Source organism: Lichtheimia ornata (genome assembly GCF_029851405.1).
Source record: "Lichtheimia ornata isolate CBS 291.66 chromosome Unknown scaffold00019, whole genome shotgun sequence".
Taxonomy (NCBI): Eukaryota; Fungi; Mucoromycota; class Mucoromycetes; order Mucorales; family Lichtheimiaceae; genus Lichtheimia; species Lichtheimia ornata.
Window position 1 is genome coordinate 106,741 of NW_026695339.1, and position 26,104 is coordinate 132,844.

A 26,104-nucleotide genomic window follows, 5' to 3' on the forward strand; every position below is an offset into this window, starting at 1 on the left:
ATCAAAGCCAAGGCCCTTTGTTAGGGAACAAGGCATTACCAAAGAAAGCATCAACCAATCTATCAAATCATTTACATACCCTCCCCAACAAGGCGTTCTTCACTTATTCCTTGTCATAAGCGGAGAAACTCACATCAACTAAAGAATAGATGTTGTCATCCATCATGGTTCATCACTGCTCCTTACATACATCAGCTAGCACCATATCCTAAAATGATTACCTTTCAAACGGCAAGGGGTGTCGAACCGAATTGCCATGTGCTCAATGTGCCATACTCTTAGCACCCTTTTGATCGATGTAAAAACGCTTCATCATACACATGGGAGGAGGAGGGGGGAGCGATTTGTGTGCAAGAGCGTGGGGCCGCTTTTTTTCTTCGCTCGATGTTTACCTTACTACGTCTATCAATCCATCCGTTGTAGATTATTTGCCAACAACCCTACAACAATGTTCCCTCGCTTTTCATCTTTCGGCGTACTTGCAGCATCACAATGCATCGTAAAATCTAGTGGTATCCGCTGCAGTTGCAAAAGAGTGGGCATCATTCTTTCCCACTGACGTACATGAATCCAGCATACTTGTGATGAAACGCACTATGTAAAAGAGTGGTGCGTCCACACTTTTTTGTTATTATGGTCCGTTTTTTGATACGTGGGTTCGATTAACGTATACTCAGATTCCTCATGAAGCATCAATCCTTGGCTTAAAAGCGAAGACAGCTGCATGTGGTTTTGCCATTTTGCCTGTACATGATGCAGAAGGCGTTCCTACATACGCATCTACATGTCGAGCCAACGCCCATTGCCCTTTAGAGACGTTTTGTTTTGGCATAGGGTAGCAACCATATGTATGTGCTACTGCATCAAGCTGATCTTTTGTTTTTGGCTTTCTTATCAGAAATTTCTTCTCAAAAGAAAAGATTACCGGGAAGCAGAAAGTATATATATATGTGCAACATCGGGTTTCGTCCCTGCTTAACAACAGCATCCCACTATTATGCTTGCAATCAAATTCTCTGTCCTAGCTCTTGTCATTGCCGCCATTCTCGACGTGGTGACAGCCAATGATGGATCTAATCCAAGTGGACTTTTGGAGCTACCTCAAGGAAAGACCTGTACGGATATTCCCAATGCTGAGTGCGACAAATACGCAGAGTGTGAATATGATGAAGGTAAGTTGTGAGATTACTCTTCAAATATTTCCACTTCCACAGTATGTATCTGATTCCATTTTATATACAGTATATAATGACTGTGATTGGTTCGATGACGAGAAGTACGTTCAATTACACGGCTAACAAAGCATAAATCGGATATGCCATTCCACTGCCTATTCTCCAAATAATGGAATGATATTGTTTTTGGAGTCTTTGAATATCAACATGTAATATGGGTATCTTGACTCACAATCCACCTGAAAATAAAGTATCTTTGTTGTTGTCATGATTGCCCAAATGCTGGTGTACCTGATCTTACAATCACCATTATTGGCGATGCACCTTGACACATACACACACGCACACATATACACGCTATCCTCGTCAACGGCGCACGTTGACGTGGCATAAAGCAATATCCATAGCAAACATTTGCTAAAGGTAAACATGCAAACAAACATGCAGATCCGACGATCCTTTGTGTCGCCATGGCAACGGTATCGATGATGTCAAATTTCCTAGGTGAGAAAAGAGTGACAGGGTGCCTGCCATACAAGGTCCCCTTGAATCATGTTCAATAACGGTGAATGATAAACTCAAATGTGCCGTGTGTGTATGCTTTTGTCTTTAATTGCCGTTGATGTTTCTTGATGATGAAAAATTCCTCACCCCTTCGTAAGCGTTTAGCCCTGGTAAGCTAAAAGCGGATGTTTATTACTATAAACTTTGGGATGAGCAGATACGATCACACTAAACCCAATGCACACGGTGAATATCTTCCTCATGCCAATGTTGTAATACTTCAGTCATCGCGAGCAAGAAAATTCCAGAACCCCTTCTAAAAAGTTGTTTATCCCTGCTGATAGAGGAAGTCTACTACAAACAATTTGGGGTTTTATTCAGTCTCTATCATAACGATAGCAACCAAAATACACCATAGATGGTTGTCTCATATCAATGTTGGTAATACTTTGGTCATCATGATGATAATGTGGGTGTTTTTCCTGAACCCCTTGCTAACTTTGCTTTTGAATATCTTTAAATGGATGGTGGTTGACAACATCCACGAGCATCAACATCGTTAATCAACAACAATGAAAATCACTTCGGTAGCTCTCCTCTCTTTGGGTTTGACGGCAGCCTCTGCCATGGCAGCAGCAATTAAGCCGGAAGAAACAAGGTAAGACTATTTACTTTTCTTTGATCATAAACCCAATCTAATGGTATAATTTTGCAGCGTTGATGCCAAAGTCAATGCTGTTGAAGACAAGGCTCAATCTCCATCGGTCACCAAGGATGATGCCAAGGATGATGCCAATGATGACGCTGATCCTGATCAGTACCATCCACCTTACTATCCACCTTACTACCCACCTTATCATCCACCTTATCATCCACCTTATCATCCACCCTACCACCCACCTTACCATCCTCCTCATCACCCACCTTACCATCACCCACCACAGGAAGGCGATGATAACAATCAATGATTTCTTGATTGAAACTGCCAATTGTTGGTCAATAGCTAGCTACTCTTTATGCAAAGCTAAAAGTAATTACAAATAGTGTATTACTACATAAAGGTCTGTCTAAAATCTAAACTCTTTTTTCCGTGATTCTTTGCGCTTCTCAAGCTGCTTCATCCTTTTTGCTTGTCGATTGATGTGTTCCATGTACATATCAGAAAGATCTTCGGGTTGTGGATAATGCCTCTTTTCCTTCTCTTCTTCTTCCATTTGCCCTTGCTCATATTTGGATTGCAGTGACGAGAGATTTTCCAATTCACTAGGATCCTCCATAGATATATCCACATCATGCTCATGCCGTCCTTTCTTTGGCGCCAAGTTGTAAGTGTACTGTGACCCCATGAAGCCTTGCATTGTGCCACGTGAACTTTGTGACAAGACATGGTATAGATGCTTGGTCTCGTTGGGCTCTTCTTTTTCTTCAATCGGTGGTCTTTTGCGTAGCTCGATGTCACCTGACATATCCATTTCAGTGATGGGGATCTCCTCCTCGTTGATTGCTTCTTCATGCTCTTCCTCAGAAACCGCTTCTATGTCCAATCATCAATAAAGAGACCCCTTTTACCTCGTAACAAATTCCTACCTTCTTCATCCATATCCTTGTATTCCAACTCAGGTTCAAGTTCACCCCAAAGAGACTTATCCACATCTTCTTGTTTGTCGTCCTACCACGTAAGCTGTCAATACAATGATCTTTTGCCATTGTCATTCCTCATTTTTACCTTGTCGATATCTTTTTCTCCAACCTGAGGCGGTGCACCCCAACCACCACGCTGATATCCCAACTCACAGTCATGGGGAATGGGAGCATTCACTCCTGGAACCTTTAAGCCTGCATAGGATGGTGGTGGACCAATATGCTGCATTGCAAAGAGCCATGGCGGTGGATCGTTTGATTGCATATGAAGAGCATCACGCAATGTGTCGGATAATTCTCCTGGTTTGAATGTTTTGCTCCACTCCTTTCCTTCATAGTACCTAGATCCATCGTATTAGAATTTCAACACCATTTGAATGAGGGGATGTATATGCACTTACAATTCACCATGCCTTGTCAGCTCCACGCGGATGGGAAATCGAAAGAAAGCATCATGTAACTTTTGGTAGTCAACATCCATCTTGCCCAATTTGGGATTGAGTCTTGCACGTCGCTTGGCACTTGCTCTTGCTTGGGCCTCCTTTTCACGCATGGCATCTCGCTTATCTGCTATTCCAGTTTGTGCAATGTAATCTACATAAACATCATTGTTAGAGCATGATACGGATATGTAATGATATGGAAACTTACCTGGAAGCTGCCATGGAAGACGCTCTTTGCGTTGTAGATAACCACGTCTCTTCCACCACCAATGGCGTGGTACAGGTACGGTATTGCGATATGATTTGAGGGTCACCAAAAGATCAGGATCGGATGCTGTTGTATCCCATGGCTATCCAAAGGCGTATAAGCATCATTTATGCAGTATTCAAACAGGTAATTCGTTACCTCCACCACCTCAGGAACATCTGTCAATTGCTTCAACTCGCTTACAGTCAATTGAGCAAGTCGCTTCAACTTCTTTTTGGAGATTGTATTGGTGGATTCATTCTTGTCCTTGTTCAAACTTTGGACAAGCGCTTCATTGGTGTTGGTATCATCTTTTGTCTCTGTTGCTGCTGTCAAGGTGGGTATAGAAAAATGCTCAATGACAGGTCCAAGTGCTTGCCACTCGCTTGCTGATGGTAATTCAATAGGCTGATCAAGGACAAGTGATACATTGTCGGCTGCGGCTGCATCGGGCGTTGTTGTTGTTGTTGCATTGGTAGAAGTGGTGGTGGCAGCCTACCATGAGGAGAACGAGTCAACGACTAGTCTACAATTGCCCTTGATCGACAACTACCTCGGCATTCTTTCGTTGTTTCCTTGCCTTCTTTTTGGCACGTCGCTTTTGTTTCAAGAGGGATATTCGATCGGGGGAGATGTCATGTCGCGTGGCCATTCAAGCAAAGCAGGTGAGAGAGAGAGAGAGCGGGAGGGAGAAGAGGGTTGTGTGTGTATGCATTGGTCTAAAATCATGATGAATCCCAGCGCGGCATTGTTTGTGTCCCATTGTACTGGTTTTGTTCAGGTGTGAGCTCATCAATCATGCTTGCAAGTTCTCTTTCTTTCGCCTTCTCTTTCTTTCATTTCCATCATGGTCATGGTCAACACAACGACATCATCACCACCACCACACCATCATATGCCCTCCAATCACAAAGATATCGACAATCCATCATCATGGGACCACGTGATTGACCAACTTGAATCATCAAACAATGACATCGACCATACATTGAACGTGTCGTCAGCCTTACGTGAACAACTTGGAACGTCTCTCATACGCCTGCTCCAGATTCGTGTTGAAAAACTTATCGCTGCTGGCCGTATCTTTGAAGCTCTTGAAGAGACATCCATCATGCGACAATTAAGACCTTCTTCGCCCTTGGGGTATCTTTTCGAAGGTGACATTCTTTCCAACATGCAAGGAAAACAAGCAGCAGCTATGAGCATGATCAATCGTGGAATTCACACTGCATCCAAAATCGACCCCAGCTATCCTAAGCTACTTGACAGCAAGAACCGGATACGTGAAAAACAGCAGCTTCGTATTGATTTCATCAAAAAGTTGCCAGTGGACATTGTGAGGAAACGGATCGCTCCACTCTTATTGACATCGACTATGAAACATGAGATTCTCAACGTGTCATCCATTTGGCAACAACGATTCGCCCCAGTCTTTGGAATGCATGTTGAAGTACGTGACGCACAAGATTGGACGACAGGATATCGACGTATCATTGATGGTGCGTCATGGATTAAGTCTTTGAGCCTGAAGCATTGCCAGCAATCACCCTACACATTATTACAACGCCGAGAATTCAAATCTCTCGAGAGGTTGCGCATCGAAGGTAAAGCTGCTTTCAAGAGGAGAGTGCTATGATTGGTTTATTTACATGCTTTAATGATGCATAGATTGTCCCATATACAAGTTGTCGAATATTTCTAATGTCGGCAAACGATTGACACACCTGTATATTACCGATGGACATGGACCCAAATCGATTCGATTGCAAAGTTTGCTCCTCACTTTCCCCAACTTGGAGATCATCCAATGCTTCGGTGTATGCGACTTGGATACATCAACTCTTGATACTGGACAATGCTATTCCAAAGTACGCACGCTTCTCTTTTGGACAAGCAGCATGAGCAAAAAAGGTGTCAAGTCCATCGTATCTTGTTTCCCATCCCTCGATCGCTTTGCAATCTTCCATCGACGAAATCCTGTGCAGTGTTTGGTTGAGATGTCACCTATTGACAATGACGGCGATCTTGTTTATTTCGGATCAAGCTTTGATATCTGCAACATGAGCTACGAGGAACCTGCATTAGAGCACATGCTATATTTGGATGGGGAAGGAGTGGATATTGAGATGGCTGCTGAAAGCTTATTACAAGCGAATGATCCTCCCATAGCAAGCGTTATTTTCAACAGCTGTGCAAGAGCAGGAATGAGAAACAATGATACTGAAGAAGACATGGCACGTTATTTGACGATGGCTACCACGTATGCTCCAAGACTCAACTCCTTTCTGCTATGCAACCTCAACCTGCATGAGGGACAATGGATGCAATTTCTGCAAGGCCTCAAAGCAAAAGGTATGCAACCCTTCTATTTAGAAGTGATTGAGTGCCCAGGCGTTACGGATCGTGTCCTCGAAGATATCATCCCACGCAAAAGCATTCGATCTATACGATTTGACGGCCTCGTCAACATTACCCAAAAAGGTGTCTCCCGTTTGCTTCGCTCCAGATCCTTCGATGATGTTACCATAGTCAATTGCCCCAACGCCGTTGTACCCCGATCTTACTATCACTACTACCATTAGCGATTTCCTTTCTTATGCATGCATCTTGTAAATTCCTCTCAATCATTATTGCTCTACGCTCTCACACACACATATGCACTCTCTCAGCGTGGTACAATGTCATGATAAAATACGTTATCAAATACAAACATTTGCTAAATATGGTAGTAAACATGCAGATCCGACGATCCTTTGGATCGGCATAGATAATGTCAAATCTCCTAGGTGAGATAAGAGCTACGACTATAAGGCCCACTCGCTTCATGATCGAGAACGATGAATGGTAAACCCTATACGTCGTGGGTATGTGCTCATGTCTTTAATGCCGGCGATGTTTCTTCACGAAAAAAAATTCCACCACCCCTTCTTAAGCTTTTAGGCTGGTAAGACACGGTGCAAGCGGATGTTTATTACTATAAACTTTGGGGTTTGAACCAGTTTCATGAACATGTATCATCACCATAAGCCCCATACATGATGAAAATCTTCCTCATATCAATGTAGTAATACTTCAGTCATTGTGAGCAGAAAATTCCAGAACCCCTTCTTAAAGCTTTTATCCCTGATGAGAGAAGTCCACTACAACCATCCGGTGGGGTTTTTATCCAGTCTCTATCATAACGATAGCAGCCAGAATCCACCTCGAACATCGGTATCACTGCAATGTTGGTAATACTTCTGTCATCATGATGGGTAATGTAGGTGTTATTCCTGAACCCATTGCTAACCTTGCTTCCGAAAAATTATAAATTCCATAGTCGAAAAGGTCATCAACGAGCATTATTAGTATCGTTATTCAGCAATGAAAATCACTTCAGTAGCATTCCTCTCATTGGGCTTGTCAGCAGCCACTGTCATGGCAGCAGCAATTGAGCCGCAAGCAAGGTAAGTTTATTTGCTTCGCATTTTGTATCGATCTAACGGCATGAATCATTAGCGTCAACGCTTCAATTGATGCCGTTGAAGATATGACTCCTTCACAAACAGTGGACGCTGTCAGAGAAGATGTCGATGTTGACCAACACCATCCACCTCATCATCCACCTTACCATCCACCTCATCCTCCTCATCCTCCTCATCCAACTTATCATCCTCCTCATCCAACCTATCATCCACCTCATCCAACCTATCATCCTCCTCACCCAACCTATCATCCACCTCATCCAACAACTTATCATCCTCCTCATCCAACAACTTATCATCCTCCTCATCCAACCTACCACCCACCTGACCATCCACCTCCCCATCATCCGCCACCTGCTGAAAGGGATGTAAAGGACGAAAACGATGCTAAGGATGTAGGCAACGAAGATGCCAAGGAAGATGCTGAGCCTGATCAGCATCACCCACCTTACCATCCTCCTTATCATCCACCTCATCATCCACCTCATCATCCACCTCATCATCCACCTCATCATCCACCCCATCACCCTCCTCATCATCCTCCTCATCACCCACCTCATTATCCACCCCATCATCCACCTCATCATCCACCCCATCACCCACCTCATCACCCACCTCATCATCCACCCCACCATCCTCCTCATCATCCACCTCATCATCCACCTCAAGAAGATGAGCAAGACGACCAATAGTTCCTTGAGTGGGAAAACCATTATCGGTCCTTGTAATTAGCTACTTTTGTTGTAATGCTATATAGCTTCAAGTAATCATTTAAGTTTATCGTATGACTAAACCATATGAGAAATTTGTGTAAAGCTGTGGTATTACCAATGATTGTATAACATTTTTTGAAGACCATTGCATTAGAATCATGGTAAGTTATCATAAAAAGCTATACATTGCTCACTTTATTTATGATCAGTGGATGAGACACGAGACCAAGGCAACCACAACAGCTACCATTATGCTTGAAAATACAATGCGTGGATGACTACCCGTGGGGGCATTCCCTTCTTCTTCTTTACCATCATTCAGCAAATGATCGGGGATTTGAGTTACCGGTGTAATAAACTGCTGCACAGGCTCTGGTGTATAACCTGGATTTGACAGGGCGACCTCGTTTGTGATCGAAAAAAGTGTAGATGCTGTTCTGTAGCCGTAGTTGTCGCCATCAAGAACGGAAATGTAATAGAAATCTCCAGGAGGTGCTTCCTCATCCCAAGGTATCATGACAAACATTTCGTCCTTGACGGGTTCTTGGAAGAGCAAGGTGGTGACAGTGGACATATCCCATACCAATTCGATAGTCACCGTAGTTGTACTTTCAGGTATGCCGGTCATTTCAAGCCGCAACCAATCGCCCGAATGCACCTTGCTATATCCACCACTGCATGGTTCATAGCAAAAAGGGCGTACTTGCCATGTCTCTGGTGTAATAAGAGACGATGGGGTCGTATCGTTGCTGCCAATAATCCTGATAGGGCCCAGGGTTTGGTCTTGATTATAGTGGTTTTTGAGCTGCACTCGAAGGTAGTAATAGTCTCCTGTAGCCACTCCAATGTCGATTTTGGCTTCTCCACGACCTGCAGCACCATCGGTATCGTCCATAGGAACGTCGACGAATGAAGACGTATGATGTAATAATGAGCTTTGCCATACAAGCCAAGCCGAAACCATTTCATTTGGAGGCGCATCCACCCATTGTATAGGGATACTATCACCGGCTCTCACAGTACACGGATCAGAGCAATCCATGCTTGCTGAAAAAGCTCCCCATGCATGTTGTGCTTGGAGCAATAAGGATAAGAATAAGATGATGGTTCGTTGCCTTGAGATGCTCAATTGCATTGTTGCTGCATGCACAAACACAAACGAAAAAGAAGTTTTCATTCGACTTGCAGTACAACTACACAAGGAAATCTCAAAGCTGTGGCTGTGTGGATTTGTGTATCGAACATACTCCTCCTATTGCATAGCCATCGGATTAAAGTGGCACAAAAACATCAGCAGCGGCGGTATTTCTTCTGATACAGGTAAAAAGCTTCTGCTACACTTTAAAGACACGCACACTTCACAGGAGCTACTCAATTTCAGCTGCTGGTGCATATAGGATATGATACTACCAATATCGCTTTGCTCCCAAGAATATTATTGATCAGCCTTTTTGCTAGCTGTTTTATGCATCGTATCCAAAGCAATGATTCATGTAACGTTACACACGTGCGTTGGTAGAAACTACGCCCCCTTGGATCATTCCTTTTCTATGAAAGCCATAATACGCCCCATTCTTACATGATCAAAAACTCCTTCATGAGGAAGCGGTTACACATGGCAAAGATGCAATAGCCAATACAATATCATGTTTGACACCAAATCAAGTAAATGTAGAATACATCAGCCACAAGCTTTATTCGTTTTACTACATGACGACTACGCGACTTCATATCACTATGTATGAAAGTACCCGAATTAACCAGAAGATGCAATTGTAAAAGGGCCAACACTTGCTGAAGGACCTTGCGAACTGCCATCGAAATAAGAAACTTTCAAGTAATAAGAACTTCCAGGAGCAATGCCTTCTTGGATGGTAACATTGACACCAGATGGAGCCAGGTCAATGGATGAGTCCCCTGTTACTTTGATGCCTCCAGATAAACTCAGGCATCCAACCCAGAGATCATTGACCAATTCCTCAAGGCCCCAGCAAAGGTTGAAATGAAAGTTTTTCGTATTGGGCGAGCCTTCAGATGGTTTGGTCCATTTGGCCATTACGGTCTCACCAATGTAGATGGTGTTGTTGTCATGGCATTTGGTAGCATAGCAACCAAGCTGTACTGTAAAATTTTCTTGACGCGGTGGAACATAAACGGGTGCCCTTGAGCCGATTTTTAATGGCCCAACAAAGGCTTTGGTGTCATAATCGTGAGATGTAAGCTTGAGGAAGTAATAATCGCCTGCTGGAGCATTTGGTGGTATTGGTACATTGATGCTGGCAGTGCGATCAGCTGCAACGGGTTGGTCCATAGCAACGATTTGCATGCCATCACGGTAAGTATCCGGTAATCCCCACTCCAAGAACACAGTATAGATTTGAACGTTGTCAGGGACACCAGTGGATCGAAGATTGAGTCGTGTGCCTGGAATAATAGCGTCCTTGGTGGTGTCGTTGCATGGGCTTTCACATCCAACAGCAACATCCCATGCTGCAGATGCTATGTGTGGCAGGAATGCAAAAAATGGAATGATGGCAAAGATCAGTGATGATGGTACCATTGGTGATGAAGAATGGGAAAAAGAGGAGTTGTGGTAGAAAAGCCAAACACAGCATTTGTCGTTAGGTGTGGCGTTGCACACAAAAAAAGACAACATCACGTGCATAGTATGCACGTCATGCTACATGCTTACCGAAATCATGGTTGTTGACAGCTATAGTGCTATGTTTTGAGCCATACTCCTTTTGGATCAGGTTACTTTCAATGCAGCATCTGCATAAATAGGCCACTAGCCACCACAACGTACAAACTTGCATATCCACAACCACGTTATATAGGCACAATGAATACGTGGTATTATGCAAAAGGCTCCTTTATGACACAAGCAATGAAAAGAGAAGCCCAAATGATGGTACTAATACTAGCTGCGTTTCCTAAATCACGCCGTGTGGATCATCGATGCTTTATTATGCTAGAGGTGGGTGGCGTATACTCTTATTTTTAGTCCTACCTACATGGTTTCCTTTACTACATACGTAGACCCTCGGCTTGCCCATAACTGAAATCACAAAAATAGCAAGCATCACAATGATCTAAAAGCAAAGAGAGCATTACCAGCAGCTTCTCATCGAGAGGTACAAGTGCCTTGTCATTCATTGCTCGTTCCCTTCTTAAACAGCTTTTGAATAGGGTGAGGCGTGCTTTTTGACCTTCACTTTAGATGCTAGTAAAGGGCTTTGTTTGGTAGTGGATGCACGTTTGGGCTCATTGATAATGCAAACAATGAAAGCACATGATGCTTCCATTGTTTGGCTTTACGTACATTGGTTGGTCCTTTGCTTTTATCTTTATTGTGTCATATGACAAAGTATGAATTACATACAAAGTTTATTATCCAGTTACACAGATGAAGATTAACGTGAGAATACACACAAAGAACGCATGAAGATAAAAAGAATCATTATGATGATAAGCTATCTACAAGTCTTCTGCGATTGACAAAGAAAGGGAGTTGATGGCTATAGCATTCGAATCTATACATCCGCCGTACCATGTCCACCAGGGCCTCCGGCATTGTTTGGTGGATGGGATGGCATCGTAGGTGACATAGGTGTATGTGGAACCGAGGATGGTTGCTGATGTACTGCCGATGGTGGTGTTGGTGATACAGCATGGTATGGTGTCGTTGAGTTAGCATAGTACGCGCTAGCATTAGGGTATTGTGGTTGCGAAGATGGTGGTTGTTCAGGGTACCCTGCAGCGTATGGAGCACCTTGATTGTAATAAGATGGTTGATACCCTTGATCGTTATAGGTTGTTGGTTGTTGTTGTGGATAATGGGATAAGCTGGGCATGTAAACGGCAGCTGGGTGATACCCATATCCACTATAATGTTGTTGTTGTTCGTCGTAAGCTGCTGCTGCTGCTGCACCACCACCATAATAGTAGTTATTGTGATCCTCATAACCAGTGGAGTAAAATTGACCTTGTGGCATTGAAGAAGCGGGCATAGGTTGCATCATATTGGGTAGCTGTGGTGACCTTGTGCGTGGTAGTGGTGATTGAGACGATGGTGGCGGCTTTTTGTATCCTGGTGGACTAGCAAAAATCTCGGCAGCTGTAGTATCAGCATGCTTTTTGCTATTGCTGTTGCCGGTTTTCCTCAAACAAATGGCACCTCCAAAGACCTACATGGTACCACAAATAGTAATGAGCCTTCTCAGCCCATCTTTACTGCATATTTCCTGTTTTGTGAAATAACACCTTACCAGAGCAGCTGCAGCAACTCCACCAATTGCAATGCCGGCAATACCACCTGCCGATAAGGTTGACCCACTATTATTATCATCATCTTTTGATCCATTTGATGGTGTAGGTGAGGATGTTGATGATGAGGAACTACTTGATGTCGATATTCCGGATGAAGAAGCAACACTGGATGAGGAGGATATAGGTGGTAAAGATGAAGCACTACTACTGGGGCGGACACTAGATGCAGCGGAAGATGAGGATGGCGCTTGTGAACTTGCAGTGGTTGGTTGCACACTGCTATTGCTTGAAGGCACAGCTGAACTTTGACTAGGTGTAATGCTGTTTGGCAAAAAGACACCTAATGGTCCTTGAACAGCCACCGAAGTTGGGACCGTGTTAGCTGAAAGTCGTAAAAAGTAGTTGTCAGCTGCTGCAATGGTACTAGGAAAAGACACGGTTGTGGATCCACTAGTGCCTGGTGATGATATAGTAGCAAGGGTTGCTTTAACCAAAAGAGCATCAGCACTAGGACCTTGAGCTACGGTGATAGCAAGGCTGCTAGCGTTGCCAGTGAGATCAGCCCATGATACTAAAAAAGCTGCTCCTTGTTCGATCCGCGTATTAGATGACGGCGATGTAACTGAAAAAGCGGTAACAGCGGATGCATAAAGGATTGCAAGAGGTATATAGACAAGCCAAGTGGTATTTAGGCGATGGCGTATCCTCATCCAGACGTTGTGAAAAGGGTATTGAGAAAAAGAAAAAGGAAAAAGAGAACCCAAATCCCTTTGTGTGCACCCAAAAATTTTCTTTTTTCATAAGTGGTCTCACCATCAAAAGTGAGGACAATGAGACCAATCCAGGATAAAGCTACACCAGCCAATGTCGCACACGGCGGGTGGACACACAAGTAAGCTTTTTCGTTTTCATATAACCATCTATGCTCGTTTGCTTGCTACTGGTAATCGCAATGGCTATAAGAACGCCATCATGCATACGATAGGGATCCACTCTTTTATATGGTAAACCTTTTTTGTCGAGGAAATTGGGAATGCAAGCTACCATAATGGATATTGCTGAGCACACACTCCACAAATAGTAGGATAACGGCGGAATCGTACGTTACAGAAGATGTGACTACCTTGGATACAAAGGTAAATGCTAGCCTTGGCATGGGAGAGCAGTAGTATTACGACACGCGAATGTATTGGGGTTCCCATAGTCACCTATTAGAAGCGCACATGTACATAAAATAAACCCCTTTCAATGTAAGGGGGATGGGAGATGCATTGATTATGCATGTTTGTTTGCTTTTGAATGACGAGTCTATCTGTGCCACGCTTGCTTCCTGCTTTCCCCCTTTTGCATTAGTCATGTGATACAACCTTGTCAAAGCTTTGGCATGGTACAAACACGTAGATTTTAAATAGACAATGGTATGTCATGATATATATTTACAAGCGTCATCCACAAGGGTGTGTGTGAACAACTATAAGTACAATACAAATACAGTAATAACGGTGATAGATGTTGGAAAGTGTAAGGGGAGGATGAATAATGCGTGTAAAATTATGATGAAAAAATCTATTGAGCAGCATCGGCTTGGAATTTTTCAATGAGCTCGTCAATGGCATCCCAAGAGCCGAAGACACAGCCGACAATACCAAGAAGGAGAGTGAGGGCACAGAATGCAAGTTCGTAGATGGGCTTGTTGCGGACACCAGTGAGACGCAAGTAGCAAAGAATTGGGATAAGGAACACCAAAGAGCAGTTGCAAAGAGCACCAATCAAACTCATGAAGGCGTCAAAGTAAGGAACGAAAATAGCCAAGACGCACAAGATGACAATGGTGACGGTACGAATGGCGGCACGACCAAGGAATGCAAAAACTTTGCCAATGTGTTGCTCATCGCACTTGGAGAAGCGTTCAAATTCAAGCGAGAAAGAACAAGCATAGATGGGAATAGCGAAGATAACGTGAATGGTCATGACAATTTGGGCAATCATCTTGGCAGCACCATCGGGAAGAGAGTTGTAGATAGGCGATTTGACAGCATCACCATAACTCCAGTAACCAGGAACAGCTGTCATGAAGTAGAGAGCGGTACAAGTAGTAAGACCAGCAGTGACAGCCCACTTCCATTGATGGGGCTTCTTGAGAGCATGCTCAGCGTGAGGATAAGTGTTGTTACCGCCATAAGAGAAAGCAATGGTAGAAAGGGCTGAAGGGAAACCAGGCCAGATGACACCATCCAAATGGACTTCATTTTGAGGATTAGAGTTGCGATCAATAGGACCTTGGATCATAACAATAAACACAGCCATCATGGTACAGATGGCACCAATAGAAGAGATGATGGTGACTTCCTTCAAGGTGCGGAACAAAATCAATGGAATCAAAAGGAAAGCACCCCAAATGATGACCCAATAGGATTGAGTAAGTACACTGCTTTGGCCTTCAAGCAAATCAACCATATTGCCTGAAGCCAACACAAGGTACAAGGCAGGACAACCAAACAAATTGAGGAAGTGGAAAAATGCAGCAGCACAATAACCAAACCAGCCTATGGAAGAAGTGTTCGGTTAGCAAGAGCTGAGACTCAATCGTAGAAAAAAATTTTCCTCTAGAGGAAATTGTGTAGAACATACCATAAGCTGCTTTGCCGATTTGCTTGTAATCATGAAGACGTTTGCCAGGCTTAGCGTAGAGACATCGGATCAAAATGATACCGCTATAGCAAGCCATTGCCCAAGCGAGGATCAAAATGAGAATACCAAGCCAGCCACCAGTGGCAAAGGCTTTAGGGAGACCAAGAGTGCCGGTGCCAGCAACGACACAGGTAACGTTGAAATAGGCGGACATGAAACTAGCATTGCCGTGGCCGAATTCATTAGCGGTGGAATCATCTTCGATAAAATCCTCGACGGTTGCTTCACGTATGGATGCGGCCTTTTCATCGAGGGTCTTCTCGGGCACTGATGAATTGGTGTCTTGTTTGGCAAATGGATTAAGCTGCATTGTGGAGGTGGTGGGTTGTTGTATACGTAGATATAAGAAGGGTTATATCTAAAGCACAAAGGCTATTATATGACTGTTGAAGTTTGAAAGAGAAAAAAAGGTGAGATCAACCGTTGTCATCGCACTTGGATGTGCGGTATTTATAAGCGTATGCAAGGTCAGTCAAAGAGCAAGGATTGACAGCGGCAACCTTCCTTAATTAGATCCGCATGCAAAAGCTGAATGGTGCGATTACGCTGATATGATAAAAGGGTCAAACCAAATACCGATAGCAGGCGGCTTTTTTGGTGTGCGCCTGACCCTCCTTTCCATAAGCGTCTACAAGGCTTATTTAGGTCGGCGATTGCTTTGGTATTTTCCCACCACCATCACCATCCGTTGCAGATCGGGTTTGAGAAGAAGCACATGCAGTAATGTTTACTTGTGTTAAAGTCGTGCCGTCATTACCCGGAACCCGATCTGGCACCTATTTTCCCATGGGTTTTCGCACGCTTTTTTACTAGTTGGGATAAATTATTCGTATTCGATGGCGGATTGTAACAATGGGTGCTCTATGTGTAACCCACTTTCATGACAACGTTATAGACTAAAAAGCAAACAGATGCAAGATGTGTATTCGGATTACCCCACAAACATGGGAGCTGCAGCTATTGTGCATGATGCAAATTATATGTCCACATTGATGCATATGAGGCGAAATGGTAGTGGAATTGCTATATGGCATGATTTGAAGCGTTTACTTTTTGCTCGGGATAGTCGGGTGCCTGAGACAAAGTTTCTCTGCCACTTTGCTTAGAAACCACACCGCGTAAGCCTTTGTGCTACAACGTATCTTATCTTCTGGAGAATACCAGCAAATCATATACCTCAACCCCATACCAAGAAAGGCATATCTTTGAGAGCTTGGCATATGTGCTAAAATGAGCCAATGGCGGGCGTGAACGAGTCTGAATCTTTCCACGCACCGACATCGGATGTTTAATGGGCAATTGGGGGAAGATAAACCCAAGTGGATCAAACAGAGACATTGGACAACGGGACGTCATTAAACTTGATCCACGAAACAAATGACGTTGCATGGTGTGTAAATCCCCCCGTTATGGGCATAATATTATTCCCCTTGAAAGGATAGCATACCAGATGCTATTTAGCAAACGCACTAAATCTCACGTACGCGAGGAATGTGGGGTGAAATTGCGATGATTACATGAGCCGTGCTAAAATTGAAGAAGCGGGTTGAGTCGGATCACCCTTTGTGATATATGCCTTTTTGCTTCTAATCCCAATCGGTGCATTTTGTGTTCACTTTTTGCCATGCCAGCTTATTGTGTTGCATCTAACAAGGTGTTGCTGCTGGGCCTAATTCTACTATTTTTCTATTGTGGCACCGGAGAAAGCCAAGAAAACAATCAACAACGTGATAATAATGCTGGCATACGATACACAGTGCAATTCACGTCGTCAACATTACCCAATGGTACCAGTGTAGAGGATCCAGAGGCTATTCAAGATGCCTTTTTACAATATCTTGAACGCAACAACGTTAATGTCACTGTGCGTTATCGATTTACGGACATCATGAATGGCATGTCCATTATGTTGCCACCTGATACAGTTTTACCACAATGGCCACCACCACCCCCATCATCATCATCAAACAGCTCTTTAAGCATGGCAACCATTGAACATCACCATGGCAACGCATCCTCTCTTGTATCCAGCGACTTCCATCCAACAGCCTTTTTGACTCAAACGTTACAAACATGCCCCTACGTAAATCGATATTGGCAAGGAAAACGGTATCGTCGACCCCAAGTGCGTCGTGGAACCCTGTCGCCTGATGACGTTCCTGGATTACCTAATTTACCAGCAGCACATGAATTGACGGGTGTAGACCAAGCAAAACTATCAAATTGGACAGGCTATGGTATCCGTGTTGGTATCCTGGATACGGGTGTCGATTACACACATCCTGCTCTTGGTGGATGCTTTGGTGTAAGTATATCACCATGCTTGTTTCAAATGTGTTTGCACAGCCATTTGTGCGGGTTCCATTGCATTGGCTTCACCGAATCTAAAAAATAACCCGTGTACCTTTTTTTTCTTGTGTAGCCAGGTTGCAAAGTGGCTTATGGTTATGATCTAGTAGGTGACGCTTCAAATGGTAAAGTTTTACCCCCGCAATTTTATGTCCCTTCTTTTTTCGTGGGGTAGAGAAACATAGGGTGTCGCTGAATACCAAGTGGGTGTGGGGTTTCATCGGGTTCTTGAAGTTTTAACAGCAGACGAAACAATAGATGGCTACGGCATCAATCCCGATGATGATCCAATGTAACTAAAATCAGAGTTATGGTTCAAAGTTACCCCAACAAGTATACTTACGTTATCGATTAGGGACACGTGCGATGGCCATGGGACCCATGTAGCAGGTATCATTGCTGCCAACGATACAAAAATGGGATTTGAAGGTGTTGCCCCTGGTGTAGAGCTGGGTGCATGGAGGTAAAGTTAACCTATGATGTTGATGGTGGTCGTACCGAGCGTGAGAAAACCTTGTGTATTATCCTCAACAAAACTCAGCTCATTTTTTTGTGTATCTGCATAGGATTTTTGGATGTCAGGGTGATACCGATGATGATATTATTCTTATGGCAGCGTAAGTTTTGGGTGCGGGGAATTGTTGGGGGGGATGGCGCTAAAGATACTTGGCACACAATAAGGCGGGGTAAAGGCAATTTGCATAATCTCATATGCAACAATGGTAACATGTGTATAGTGAAATGGCTGTCAAAGCAGGGATGGATATCATCAACCTTTCATTGGGTGGCGGTGTGAGTGCGTGGGAAGAGGTACTACCATACTTGTTGGATTCATCTCACACAAGAGGTTAAACATTGGATCGTACTCACTTTGCTGACGATCAAACAGGATGCATTGGCCGTAGCTCTGTCCAACATTGCTGACAAAGGCATCATGGTGGCTGTGGCTCAAGGGAATGAAGGAAGAGATGGTAGGTGGTATTGCTATACGAAATGCCATGTATGCTTCCGACAACCCAGCTCAACATTGGCTTGCTTAGGCATCGCTCGCACACCATCACCAGCTATTGGTGAGCATGTGATGGCTGTAGCCTCTTTTGAAAATGCTGAAAAGTTTGGTCACGTGTTCCACATTGCTGACAATGACGCACATTATGGTCCTTTTGGTAAGCATCATTATTACCCAAACTTGCGGACAATGACTAAAGCTGCATAATAATGAACCCATTTGCTTAGAATATACTATGTCCGATGGCCGTTTTCAATTCCCTAATGATACCCAAGCGCTTTTTCCATTCACGGTCCTTTTGGATCCTTCTCTAAACAACACCTCGTCTGATGAGGCGCTTTTCGCATCTGTCAGCAAATCATGTGAACCTATCAATGTGGATTTGACAGGTAGCATTGTCCTTGTGCAGCGTGGCTCATGCGAATTTGGTCAAAAAGCAATGTATGCGCAAACGGCAGGCGCTGCAGGATTGCTTGTATGGGATAGAAAGGAAGATGAAGCCATCCAAATCGATTTAGAAGGATATGAAAACATTGACATCCCTGTTGGCTCGGTGGATGGTGACTTAGGGCATCGGCTTGTAAAGCAATACGTTGACAATCAAAACCAAACGGTGGGCTTTAGCGATAGCCTCATTCGCATGCCCAATGGTGGTAAACCATCAAAGTAATGTCATCCTGTGTGAGCAAGTTGTAGCGAATAGCTGCTAATTTTAGTCATAGATTCTCGACTTGGGGACCGGATGCAGAGGTAAGGAATTGAGCTACGATGGATCTAATGATAACGTACACTTATTGTGATCCATCTCAGCTGCATCTCAAGCCTGATATTGCTGGGATTGGTGGTACTGTATTTTCTACATATCCAGTGAGCATGGGTAAGTTGTCATTTATTGATAGATGAGAGCTCTAATCTTAGTCTTTGTTCTCTTCCTCAGGCAGCTACAGGGTGCTGAGTGGCACAAGCATGGCAACGGTAATAAGAGCTATAGTATACGTACACTACATGAAGGCTGATACGCATCATGCTATGTCTGTAGCCCTATCTTTCTGGAAGCACAGCTTTGTATTTGCAAGCAAAAGGACGACATGGTACCAAACGTACGATAACGGCATTGCTCAATCATGCATCACCCACATTTTTGTCACACTCCGATGCCAATGGCACTGAGTTGATCGATACACCCATTAAACAAGGAGCAGGTCTTGTGCAAGTAAGTAAATAAGGTTATCAAACAATGAACTTAAGATAATGACACGTGGGCAAATCCAAGGTGTTGGATGCCATTCGAGGGACCGTGCGTGTGAACCCTTTTAAAATTTCTTTAAATGACACAGCCAACTTGCCTACCAATGTCACTATCACGATCCATAATGATTCCCACGATACCAAGAACTTCACACTACACCATTTACCCGCTGCCTCTATCTCAGGTAAGAGCACTTCTGTAATCATACCCCTGAAAAGCTGCCATCTCATCCATGTTACCCACCCCCGCTATTGTAGGATACAATCTTACTTCAAGTGCCGTTCCACTTGCAAAGCCCAAGTATCTTCATGCACATGCCGATGTTCACTTTGACGAAACCAGTATTGTTGTCCATGACAACCAATCAGCTGTTGTCACTATTGCATTCCACCCACCTAATGTCAAACTCGAAAACGAGCACGCAATCTATGGTGGCTATATTGAAGTAAGATCGCAAAATGAGGATGATGATGAGCCTGCTGTTCGTGTACCCTACATGGGCGCTCAAGGTGCTCAGCGTGATCTTGCCATTTTGGATAGGAATGTAAGTGTAAACGAGGGTGTACAATCATGACATGATGGCATTGACATTATGATCCTTCAAAGCGAGGATATCCCTTCATCGGTAACCGCTATGGTGAGCCATTGACCAAGATACCCACATACAACTTTGCTCGAAATGATATGCTTTATTTGTTCTTGCGGATTGGCAACCCAACACGGCAATTAAGATCCGAGCTTCTCTACAATAACGGCACCGTGGTGGGCAACTTGCCTGGTTTATACGATGCATGGTTGGCTCGTAATGACCACAGCGATGAAAATTTCGAGTATGCTTATGAATGGAATGGTGGTGTCTATGTACCTGGTCCAAGTGATCAATATCGCCATGGTCGTCATCGTCATCGTCATCATCATACTAAAGCATGGCATCATCTTCCACGTGGTACCTATCGATTACGAGTCTCAGCTTTGCGTATCTTTGGTAATCCTGATCAAGAAGAGGATTGGGATATTTGGGAATCGAAACCATTCCATGTGCTAGAGGATGGCATGGACATGAGCCGATATAGTGCTTTAGATTTACTAGCGGCAAGAGAATAGGTTATAATTGACATTCAAATCAGTGACATTTTAATGTAGTAAATAGGGAAAAGCAGAAAGAGAGAGAAGAAATAAAACAAAGAATCGACTTTTTTTTGTGTCTAATATGTGTGTGTCATGATAATGTGGGAGAGTGTGTGTTATTGTTACAGACCGGTGTGCATGTGTATGTATAATGTGAGCGTGCGTGTTGAGTGGGAATGGTGTTAAATGATAGAAAAGGAGAATGATGCTGCTGCTTAATCAAACTTGATGCTGTGTGATTCCATTGAAATACGACCACCACGGTAAGAACCTCGCTTCTTTTTGTTCTTTTCGGCTCTAAACTTGTCACCACGTGTCTTGATCAAATCAACATGAGCCTTCCAACCATACGAGGTCTCATCAGAGCCACCCTTGGAAACATAGGTGTTGTCCTTCAAACGTTCATCAAGAAATTCAACCTCCTCAGGGCGCACACGTTGGAAAGGAGTACCAGGCTTTCGTTCACGGAACACCTTTTTGGCTTGTGGCATCTCGGCATCTTCATCAAGTTTATGCTTGACACCAGCAGCAGGAACCTTGTTTTCTTGATCAGTGCTACTGGCAGAAGATGATTCAGCTTGTTCTTCTTGCTCTTGTTCCTTCTTTTGTTCCTCTTCTTCTTCTTCAGAGTCGCTGTCACTGGAAGATGAATCGGACGAGCTATCGTCACTGCTGCTGCTGCTGCTGCTGCTATCGCTGCTGCTATCGTTTTGTTCCTTCTTTTCAGTGGCATCCTCCTTCTTATCATCAGCGTCACTATCTTCCGAATCACTTGATTCACTATCAGCATCCGATCCACTATCATCCTTCTTGTCATCATCATCATCATCACTATCGCTGTCAGAGGAGCTGGAGTCATCATCGGAATCGCTGCTGCTGGAGGAATCGGAATCACTCGAATCATCCTTCTTGGCTTCCTTCATTTCGGTATCACCATCCTCATCATCCGAATCGCTGGAAGAATCGCTATCGCTGCTGCTGCTGCTGCTAGAAGATGAAGATTCATCCTTAGCCTCCTTCATTTCGGTATCTTGATCTTCCTTCTTTTCATCTTCGGATTCGCTTTCAGAGGAAGAGGATGAATCGCTGCTGCTGCTGCTGCTGCTGGATGAAGAGGAGCTGCTGCTAGACTCTTTCTTGGCTTCTTCCTTCTCATCCTCAGATTCACTTTCGCTGCTGCTAGAAGAAGAAGAGCTGCTGCTAGATTCCTTCTTGGCTTCTTCCTTCTCATCTTCAGATTCGCTGGATGATGATGAGCTGCTATCACTGCTGCTAGACTCCTTCTTGGCCTCTTCCTTTTCATCTTCAGATTCGGATTCGCTTGAAGAGGATGATTCGCTCTCAGATGACGAAGAGGATGAATCATCGCTGCTGCTGCTGCTGCTGCTTTCAGACTTGGAAGTGGTCGATGGAGACTCTTCCTCCTTGGGCTTGGCTTCTTCCATAACTTCATCTTCTGATTCGCTCTCACTGCTGCTGCTGCTATCACTTGAAGAAGAAGAATCGCTGCTGCTGCTATCGTCACTTGACGACGACGACGAAGAAGAAGAATCACTCGAAGCATCGTTCATTTCAGTGTCGTCACTAGTAACACAACGTATGAATACACCAATCCAATAGATACATCATCCAATAGAATAATACCTTTCACCAGTGGCATCCTTGTAGATATCCTCGAGGGACTTGTCACCAGACTGATCTTCCAACTACTCAACGTAATGAGAACCGATAGATCTCGATAGATCGTTTTGAATAGAGAAGGTTACCTTTGAGTTCTTTTTCTTCATTTGATCAGCAGCTTCGGCATGACCATGCGAGCGAAGATACGCATACACCAGCGATTCGAGAGACATGAGGACGATGTCAAAAAAAAGAGAGGGACAAGGCTAAAATGGAATCGGGATTTGCTCGCAGGAAACATTTTTTTAATTGATAGTGGCTTGGAGTGCCATGCAACCAAAAGTAAAACTCAGTTGAAAGGTTGAGCGGATTGTGCAACAAAGAAAGTGAGAGAAGAGAAAGAGAGAGAGAGAGAGAACTACACTACTACTACGTGTGTGTTCAAAAATAAAGAGAAACTATAGGAACGATCAACATCTTAGCGAGACCAAGAGCGGCTACGGCTTCTGGATCGGTAAGAGTATCTTCTTCTACGGCTATAATAAGGGGATCGAGAACGGCTACGACGACGAGAACGACGATCACGATCACGACCATAACGACCACCACGACCACCACCATCAGCACGCTTTTCACCCATATATTCACCAGGTGTAGGTGTGTGTGGACGATGGGTAACCGAATAATCCACTCGGACAGCACGACCATTGATGTTCTAAAAGAAAGCATCCTATATGAGAATGACAAGCTTTACACTTTCCATCCCATGTATACATACCATGCCATTGGTCTCGGTACGTGCACGTTCAGCTTCATCTTCAGTTTCAAAGTACACAAAGGCAAAACCACGCGAGCGTTGATGCTATAATAATCACCCATTGAGTCTTCCATATCGCATCACATCATGTACAATACTTACTCTACGATCATAGACGACTGTCACGCGTTGCAAATTGCCGTATTGTGAAAAGATGTCCTCAAGATCAGGTTCACGAGTAAAGATACTCAATCCAAAGACACCCAAAATGTTGGAACGCTCAGGCGCATCCTAAAGAAAAAGCACCCATTGTGAGTATACACACACGCACGTATATATATATGTATATATCCAGCTTACCCTCGTGCCATGCATTTCCTTCTCCTTTCTATATAAGATGTATAATAACAAAGTTAGTACTTTTTCTTTGATCAAATGAGATTGGCATACTAACGCAGACCTTCTACGTCTTTCGACCGAACGAGATCTACGACGAGGAGGAGAACGGCTATAGCGGCGACGAGGAGGCGAGCGACTGTGTGTAATATAGAATGGCCTTGGTCAGATTCTTGTTCAACTTGCATAAATCACATGTTGCTTGGAAAAAGGGGAAGAAATTCATGTCTTGTGCCTTGCTCTTTACACGTGCGCGATTTGTATGTGTGCATGTATGTGTGTGTGTATGTGTATATCCCTTCCACTCTCTTCTTTTTTCCTTGCTCAGGCATGAAAAATAAAAGCTTGCCAACTTGAGATAGGCTCGTGTTGTGTGTGTATAGGTGTGTGTGCATGTGTGCATGTGCCAGGAAAAGAAAAAGAAACATCAAGAGCAAGAGAGAGAGAAAGAGAGCAACAAACAACAAACCACAAGGAGGAAGAGAGAGAGAAAAAAGAGAAAAACAAAAAAAAAAGTGATAAAGGAAAGGATGCTTACCTTCTTCTCGAATAGCGTCTACGATCACGACTTCTCGAACGCGAATAGGATGGTGAACGGCGTCTATAGCGGCGATACGAACGCGATGACGAACGGCTGCGGGAACGGCTGCGGTCGTCTCGACGACGTTCAGGACTGGGAGAACGTCCTCTTGGGCTACGAGAACGAGAACGGCTATAGCTACGAGCACTTACAGGCGATCGGCTCTTGCTGTAAGATCGAGAACGCGAACGACCACGCTCAGGAGATCCAGGCGCGCCATATTCATCTTGACGTTCGGGAGTTGCTTCTCTAGATGGTGGACGATCCTATTTATCCATGACAACCACCAATGTTAGTTGATTGGCCTTATAAACAAGTTGCAACATGCCCATAGACACGATCTCTCCTGGATACTCACCATTTTGTACTCGTTTAAACTGTTGATCGATACCAAAAACGCTTACGCGTGGAATAGGCAAGTATCAACTGAAAAAGTGAGAAGAGTGGGAGCTGATAGCAAAAAGCAGCAGCCTGTCACATACTACTAGCAAGCCTTACTAGCCAATCATTTCCACTTCCCACAAACGCCCATGCAAGACATCACATGATCATAGCTTCCATCACTCGCTTTCATTATTGAACAATCACTTCTACATCATCATAAAAATTCATTATCCAACGACTTTGAGCTTGTTAATGTTGCCATTCGTATGTTGTCATGATCCAATTTCGGATTCTTTTTAGTATGGTGTTGGGAGGGGGTTGGCATGGATAAAGAATAATGGCACCAACAATGTTGAACATATCTCATTGTGCTGTTTTACAGCTCACATTCCTTGTTTCCAAATTAATCTTCTTAACAAACTCATCACATTTGGTATACTTTTGAGTCACTGGTGTTTGTCAATCACTTTGGTATCCTTGCCAACCTGAAGGCTGATGCTCGTGTACGTTTGATTACATGCCTTTGCACATTTGCCAATGTCTCCTTCCTAATTAGTCAAAGACCAAATGGAATCTGACCGCTGGAAATGATACGTTTACCATGAGGGTGTTGTCATGTTGCTTTTAAAAGAAGATTCCTTGTCGTCGTGTTCCTGAACCATGATGATGGCTGTATTCCACACTATGGTGCTGTCCATACTGTATCAATTCAACCTTGTCAAGTAAACGAGAGAATAAAACCTTCATGGCAATCATAATACCAATGCCATCATAGTGGGATGGATCTTGAATGACAAGAATATTACAACCACGATGTCCAACAATTTGCTTCGCAAAGATGTGAGCGGCGTTCAAGATAAGCAGGGTACTGCTGTGTGAAAAAGGGAGCTATAGTGCTCTGGCACATGACATTTATAGAATTACATGAAGGAACATTTTCATTTTGAGGACGCACATGTTTATGCATGGGAAGTGAGCGAACACTGTGCTCCGATCACGCTAATAAAACATAAATCACCGATGGTACCTTTCGCCATCTTCGTTACAGAGGAAGGATGGCATCGTGCTCGAACAGCTCATGCCAACAATCAACATGCTGCATTATGGCTTGTTGTCTCCACTATGCACTTGAATGATGAATAGGGTATAAGCTGCTGGTGGTGGTGTATTATGATGTCAGTGATATCCACGCGATGAGAAAGATCAGCAATAAACGTTTGTCAGCCATTGGGGTTACAAATGCGTTCTTTAGGTGGCGATGTGGGGAATCAAAATCATGTGCTTTTTACGGCGGCGGACAACGTTCCGTGCAGTTGCATGCGTGTTTTTACGATTACCCCTATATTTGTATAGACGTGAGGAGAGAGTAAGCAATTCAAGAGGATGGAGGCATGTCATTGATTTGATTGCTAGATAGATTGACCCATCTATGCTTGCATGGCACACATTTTTTCGACTCGCATTCATTGTTGATGGAGAAGGTAT

General features: G+C 43.8%; 12 protein-coding genes across 12 annotated transcripts; 5 read left to right on the forward strand and 7 right to left on the reverse strand.

Annotated features, from left to right (window-relative positions):
• Positions 1-997: 997 nt before the first annotated feature.
• Positions 998-1,298, forward strand: O0I10_004946 (uncharacterized protein; the record flags this gene model as incomplete). The annotated part of the gene is made up of 2 exons (XM_058484995.1): positions 998-1,172; positions 1,243-1,298. 2 exons carry the CDS (start codon positions 998-1,000, stop codon positions 1,296-1,298), a joined length of 231 nt encoding a protein of 76 aa, XP_058344145.1.
• Positions 1,299-2,251: 953 nt separating this feature from the next.
• Positions 2,252-2,647, forward strand: O0I10_004947 (uncharacterized protein; the record flags this gene model as incomplete). Its single annotated transcript, XM_058484996.1, has 2 exons — positions 2,252-2,337; positions 2,395-2,647. The coding sequence occupies 2 exons, from the start codon at positions 2,252-2,254 to the stop codon at positions 2,645-2,647; spliced, it is 339 nt and encodes a 112-aa protein (XP_058344146.1).
• Positions 2,648-2,746: 99 nt separating this feature from the next.
• O0I10_004948 (uncharacterized protein) lies at positions 2,747-4,662 on the reverse strand (the record flags this gene model as incomplete). The annotated part of the gene is made up of 7 exons (XM_058484997.1): positions 2,747-3,213; positions 3,267-3,348; positions 3,406-3,661; positions 3,722-3,914; positions 3,972-4,113; positions 4,170-4,505; positions 4,564-4,662. 7 exons carry the CDS (start codon positions 4,660-4,662, stop codon positions 2,747-2,749), a joined length of 1,575 nt encoding a protein of 524 aa, XP_058344147.1.
• A 78-nt stretch (positions 4,663-4,740) lies between these two features.
• On the forward strand, positions 4,741-6,592 carry O0I10_004949 (uncharacterized protein; the record flags this gene model as incomplete). The annotated part of the gene is made up of 3 exons (XM_058484998.1): positions 4,741-4,791; positions 5,059-5,614; positions 5,679-6,592. The coding sequence occupies 3 exons, from the start codon at positions 4,741-4,743 to the stop codon at positions 6,590-6,592; spliced, it is 1,521 nt and encodes a 506-aa protein (XP_058344148.1).
• Positions 6,593-7,373: 781 nt separating this feature from the next.
• On the forward strand, positions 7,374-8,166 carry O0I10_004950 (uncharacterized protein; the record flags this gene model as incomplete). The annotated part of the gene is made up of 2 exons (XM_058484999.1): positions 7,374-7,456; positions 7,509-8,166. The coding sequence occupies 2 exons, from the start codon at positions 7,374-7,376 to the stop codon at positions 8,164-8,166; spliced, it is 741 nt and encodes a 246-aa protein (XP_058344149.1).
• A 226-nt stretch (positions 8,167-8,392) lies between these two features.
• Positions 8,393-9,322, reverse strand: O0I10_004951 (uncharacterized protein; the record flags this gene model as incomplete). The annotated part of the gene is made up of 1 exon (XM_058485000.1): positions 8,393-9,322. The coding sequence occupies one exon, from the start codon at positions 9,320-9,322 to the stop codon at positions 8,393-8,395; it is 930 nt and encodes a 309-aa protein (XP_058344150.1).
• Positions 9,323-9,943: 621 nt separating this feature from the next.
• O0I10_004952 (uncharacterized protein) lies at positions 9,944-10,747 on the reverse strand (the record flags this gene model as incomplete). The annotated part of the gene is made up of 1 exon (XM_058485001.1): positions 9,944-10,747. One exon carries the CDS (start codon positions 10,745-10,747, stop codon positions 9,944-9,946), a length of 804 nt encoding a protein of 267 aa, XP_058344151.1.
• A 973-nt stretch (positions 10,748-11,720) lies between these two features.
• Positions 11,721-13,166, reverse strand: O0I10_004953 (uncharacterized protein; the record flags this gene model as incomplete). Its single annotated transcript, XM_058485002.1, has 2 exons — positions 11,721-12,374; positions 12,456-13,166. The coding sequence occupies 2 exons, from the start codon at positions 13,164-13,166 to the stop codon at positions 11,721-11,723; spliced, it is 1,365 nt and encodes a 454-aa protein (XP_058344152.1).
• An 856-nt stretch (positions 13,167-14,022) lies between these two features.
• O0I10_004954 (uncharacterized protein) lies at positions 14,023-15,457 on the reverse strand (the record flags this gene model as incomplete). The annotated part of the gene is made up of 2 exons (XM_058485003.1): positions 14,023-15,002; positions 15,088-15,457. The coding sequence occupies 2 exons, from the start codon at positions 15,455-15,457 to the stop codon at positions 14,023-14,025; spliced, it is 1,350 nt and encodes a 449-aa protein (XP_058344153.1).
• Positions 15,458-16,771: 1,314 nt separating this feature from the next.
• On the forward strand, positions 16,772-20,858 carry O0I10_004955 (uncharacterized protein; the record flags this gene model as incomplete). Its single annotated transcript, XM_058485004.1, has 16 exons — positions 16,772-17,452; positions 17,570-17,621; positions 17,740-17,788; positions 17,852-17,959; positions 18,063-18,113; positions 18,234-18,306; positions 18,386-18,467; positions 18,537-18,662; positions 18,733-19,171; positions 19,228-19,255; positions 19,316-19,382; positions 19,443-19,480; positions 19,545-19,718; positions 19,779-19,938; positions 20,012-20,298; positions 20,361-20,858. The coding sequence occupies 16 exons, from the start codon at positions 16,772-16,774 to the stop codon at positions 20,856-20,858; spliced, it is 2,913 nt and encodes a 970-aa protein (XP_058344154.1).
• A 239-nt stretch (positions 20,859-21,097) lies between these two features.
• Positions 21,098-22,735, reverse strand: O0I10_004956 (uncharacterized protein; the record flags this gene model as incomplete). The annotated part of the gene is made up of 3 exons (XM_058485005.1): positions 21,098-22,466; positions 22,527-22,588; positions 22,649-22,735. 3 exons carry the CDS (start codon positions 22,733-22,735, stop codon positions 21,098-21,100), a joined length of 1,518 nt encoding a protein of 505 aa, XP_058344155.1.
• A 245-nt stretch (positions 22,736-22,980) lies between these two features.
• O0I10_004957 (uncharacterized protein) lies at positions 22,981-24,596 on the reverse strand (the record flags this gene model as incomplete). Its single annotated transcript, XM_058485006.1, has 7 exons — positions 22,981-23,217; positions 23,281-23,364; positions 23,422-23,550; positions 23,620-23,647; positions 23,720-23,794; positions 24,194-24,501; positions 24,594-24,596. The coding sequence occupies 7 exons, from the start codon at positions 24,594-24,596 to the stop codon at positions 22,981-22,983; spliced, it is 864 nt and encodes a 287-aa protein (XP_058344156.1).
• Between the last annotated feature and the right edge of the window lie 1,508 nt (positions 24,597-26,104).